This window comes from Brassica napus, unplaced genomic scaffold (genome assembly GCF_020379485.1).
Source record: "Brassica napus cultivar Da-Ae unplaced genomic scaffold, Da-Ae ScsIHWf_1312;HRSCAF=1874, whole genome shotgun sequence".
Classification (NCBI taxonomy): domain Eukaryota; kingdom Viridiplantae; phylum Streptophyta; class Magnoliopsida; order Brassicales; family Brassicaceae; genus Brassica; species Brassica napus.
In genome coordinates this window covers 57,406-61,850 of record NW_026014728.1, presented here as the reverse complement: position 1 = coordinate 61,850, position 4,445 = coordinate 57,406, and the positions used below count along the sequence as shown (strand labels likewise).

Below are 4,445 nucleotides of genomic sequence, written 5' to 3'. Positions count from 1 at the left end.
TGTTTGGATCAGAGTTAGTGAACCCTGGCGGAAGCTTCATATACACTTCTTCTTCAAGATCTCCATGAAGAAAAGCGTTGTGAACATCCATTTGATGAATTTTCCACATCTTAGCTGCAACAATACGAAGAAGGCTGCGAAACGTGGTCATCTTAACCACTGGTGCGAATGTTTCTTTAAAATCTTCGCCTTCGATTTGTTTGTTACCTAAAACAACAAGTCTTGCTTTGTGTCTCTCAACTGTTCCATCTGCATTATATTTGATTTTGAAAATCCATTGACATCCAATAGCAACTTTTCCTGGAGGAAGATCTGTAATATCCCATGTCTCTTGATCCTCAAGGGCCACGACTTCATTGGTGACTGCATCACGCCAAACTTTGTCTTTCATGGCAACAGCAAATCGTTTGGGTTCATCACCCGCAGTGACTGCTGCAACAAAAGCTTGATGCGACGGAGAAAAACGAACATCAGTGAGATATTCCACGAAAGGATACGGTGTTTTACCTGAGACTGTTTCCGAGGACTGCATAGCGGTACTTTGTTGAGCGAGTGGGGTATTTCGAAGACAGACGGTAGTGTAAGCGATGTAGTCCTTTAGTTTGGCTGGAGGTGCTTTAGCTCGCTGGCCACGACCAAGCAGTTCTAGAGTAGTCTGTGGCTGAGAAATGGGTTCAGACTGATTATCTGTAACGACTGGATCTGTGACAACGGTAACAGGGTAAATGATTTCAGAATGATCTTCCGAAGCCATAAGATCAGGGACCGAGACTTGAGTGTCAGCGGAAGACAAGACTGGAGTAGGCACTGTAGTAGAAGTCTCATTATTGTCAGCTACTGGTGATTCAACTGCAGGAGCGGCAATTTCAGAACTCCCCCTGTCATTGGAACCGGTGATTGGTTCTAGCTCCCAATCATCGTCTGGTGATTCAACTGCAGGACTGATAGGTGATTTGTGTTCCATAGAGTTCTTCGAGCCAGTGATAAAAGGGAACTCATCTTCATGAAACACGACATCACGGCTGATCAAGAACTCTTCTTTGTCAAGGTCGAAGACTTTCCAGCCTTTTTGTGCGAATGGATACCCGACGAAAATGCAACGCCGACTGCGAGGACCAAATTTATCTTTATCTCTAGAGCGAAGGTGTGTGTAGCATAGGCTACCGAAGACTCGCAGCTTCTCGTATAGTGGTTTGGTCCCGTGTAACAACTCGTATGGCGACCGGTTTTGAAGAACTTTCGTTGGAGGTGGAACTCCAGTCAAGGGCTAGCCCCTGTACCGCGACGTAGTCAACCTGTTAGAGTAATTCCGCAGGATAATTGTGTACTGGTACGATCGGATGCGGCTTGGAATGAAACTAACAAAATTGCAGGGCTTGGCTGGACTATTAAGACACAAAACAGAGTATCCTCTTTCTCCTCGCCGATGCGTTTTGTAGGCTCTCCGCTTATAGCTGAAGGACTGGCGTTACAAGAAGCAGTGGAGAATTGCAGAGACCTTGGTCTCACAAAGATTCGCTGCGAGTCTGATTGCGCACAACTCATCAAGGCTTTAACCTTCGACCACCCGCTGGCCGAACTCTACGGCATTGTAGCTGATATTGAAGCCGTTGCTTTATCTTTTGATTTTGTTTCCTTTACCTGGATCTCTCGCGAGAGAAACAGAGATGCAGACTCTTTGGCTAAGCAGGTTTTGTCTGCTGAGCTAGCCTTAATGGCCTCACCAAGCAATGTTTAGAGCATTGAATGAATGAAAGTATGTGTTTCAAAAAAAAAAACATGTGCTGCAGTCATGACCGCTTCACCCCAAAACTTAACTGGTAATCCAGCTTGAAATAACAAGGATCGCGATACATTCAAAATATGTCTGTGCTTCCTTTCGACACGTCCATTTTGTTGAGGTGTTCCAACACACGAGGTCTGATGGATGACACCATTCAGAATGATGTAAGCTCGACTTTCTTATTGACTTAGGTTAAACGTTACATCGTATATATACGCATCAACATAGGAAAACATATGGTAATTATCCTAAAGGAATAATGGAAATATGTCATTATCTTAACATGACTCCTAATATGATTGGATTTTTAATAATCGAACAAAAGAAGCCATGCCTCGTAGGTAACTAATAGTTCAATATACCAGTGCCATGACATACAATCAATCGATCTAACAGAAGTCTATCAGAATACGTAACTATTGGAGTGTTGGACCACAAGCCTATTAGACTTAATTTTGTCACACTTATAATTCCGAAGAAGATTTTATCCTCAAATGTAACAACTTTGTAACACAATTTTCAACAACTTAATTCAGGAGAGGTAACGTATCGGGAAAGTCATCTATCGAGCCCTTCACTATATATACAAGTCTCTTTGGAATTGTACACTCACCTCTCAAGAAACATAGCTTAAAAAGAGAAAATTTGAAAATGGCGATCTTGCTCTCTTTGTTTTTGGTTTTGCTTCTTACTCTTGTATCATCAATCTTTCTTAAGAAGTTACAAAACTCAAAACTCAATCTTCCTCCTAGCCCCTCAAGTCTTCCTCTCATTGGAAACTTGCATCATGTTGCAGGGTTGCCTCACAGATGTTTTCATAAGCTATCAATCAAATATGGACCGGTGATGCTTCTTCGACTTGGCTTTGTTCCGGTGGTTGTGATCTCATCCAGTGAAGCAGCTGAAGCGGTTCTAAGAACTCATGACTTGGAATGTTGCAGCCGACCAAAGACGTTCGGGACAAGAAAACTCTCTTACGGCTTTAAAGACATCTCCTTTTCTCCATACGGTGCTTATTGGCGGGAAATGCGAAAAATCGCGGTTATTGAGCTTTTTAGCCTTAAGAAGGTTCAATCTTTTAGGTACATTAGAGAGGAAGAGGTCGACTTCGTGGTAAAGAATCTGACGGAATCTTGCTTGAAACAATCTTCCGTGGATTTAAGCAAAACCTTCTTCTCCCTCACCGCAAGCATCATCGGTAGAGTAGCTTTAGGACAGAACTTCCACGAGAGCGGCTTCATTATTGATCAAGAAAGGATCAAAACGCTTGTTACGGACGCAGTGGAAGCTCTAGGGACTTTCACTTTCTCTGACATCTTCCAGGGCGGAGTCGGAAGATTCGTAGACTTGCTGTTTCAACGACACAAGAAGATCAACAAAATCTTTAAAGAGCTTGATGCTTTTTATCAGCATGTGATTGATGATCACTTGAAGCCAGAAGGAAGGAAAAATCTGGATATCGTTTCCTTGATGTTGGATATGATCGATAAACCCGAAAATGCAGATTCTTTCAAACTCAATATGGATAATCTCAAGGCAATCCTCATGGTAAGAAGCCCATCAAATCATGGTTTTGTTTCACATCTTATATTAAACCACAACTATATAGAATTAGATTTTAATGTTTGTTATGTGATCTTCAGAATGTGTTTCTTGGCGGGATAGATACAAGCTCTATAATAATGATTTGGGCGATGACAGAACTTGTTAGAAACCCTAGAGTGATGAAGAAAGCTCAGGAAAATATTCGAACCATCCTTGGGGCCAAAAGGGAAAGAATAACTGAAGATGATCTATACAAAGTTGATTACTTAAAGCTCATAATCAAGGAAACATTCAGATTGCATCCACCAGTTCCATTTATCGTCCCAAGGGAAACAATGTCTCACATCAAGATCAAAGGCTACGATATTCCCCCGAGAACGCAAATCCAAATTAATGTATGGACAATCGGACGTGACCCCAAGCGTTGGACCGACCCTGAAGATTTCATCCCTGAACGGTTTACTAATAGTTCTGTAGATTTCAGAGGACAACATTTTGACCTATTACCTTTTGGTTCTGGTCGAAGGATGTGTCCCGCGATGTCAATGGCGGTTGCTACTGTGGAACTAGGTTTGATGAATTTGCTTTACTTCTTCGACTGGGGATTGCCAAATGGGATGGAAATTGGAGAAATTGACATGGAAGAATTTGGCAATCTCACCATTATCAAGAAACTACCTCTTCAACTTGTACCCCTCCGACGTTACTGATGTGGAGTCTAAAAGGCTTGACAGCATGGCAAGATCATTAGTAAGGAACGTAAGGTTCTTATAGATATTGTTGCGTTATGTAATAATTGATGTTTGAACGATACTATATCAAGAAATAATAAAGTTCAGTGTTTTATTTAGAAATAATAATTGATTTTTCATTTAGGCTGTAACTAGTAACTGTTAAAAGGAATATAAGGAATACGAAGGAAATGAATGAAAAGAAATAAAACAATAGGAAAATCTATTCCTCGCCTAATTTGATAAGAAATAATTGTAGTCTAATATTCATTAAATTTTAAGGAATGTGAAAGAACCATAAGAAACAAATATCTATCTATTTTATTAAAGTAGAAGTATTTTAACCTTTTGTTTGGCAACATAGATAGTAGTTAAAAAAAATAGTG

The 4,445-nt window shown here is 40.7% G+C and overlaps 1 protein-coding gene across 1 annotated transcript; it reads left to right on the top strand.

Annotated features, from left to right (window-relative positions):
- The first annotated feature begins 2,364 nt into the window (after positions 1-2,364).
- On the top strand, positions 2,365-4,182 carry LOC106357803 (cytochrome P450 71B2-like). Its single transcript, XM_013797503.3, has 2 exons — positions 2,365-3,331; positions 3,427-4,182. Exons 1-2 carry the CDS (start codon positions 2,435-2,437, stop codon positions 4,036-4,038), a joined length of 1,509 nt encoding a protein of 502 aa, XP_013652957.1. The 5' UTR covers positions 2,365-2,434; the 3' UTR covers positions 4,039-4,182.
- The last annotated feature ends 263 nt before the right edge of the window (positions 4,183-4,445 follow it).

Coding starts and splice junctions, on each gene's coding strand:
- LOC106357803 (XM_013797503.3), top strand. CDS start 2,435: ATGGCGATCTTGCTCTCTTTGTTTTTGGTTTTGCTTCTTACTCTTGTA. Junction 3,332..3,426: donor ATCTCAAGGCAATCCTCATG/GTAAGAAGCCCA, acceptor TGTGATCTTCAG/AATGTGTTTCTTGGCGGGAT.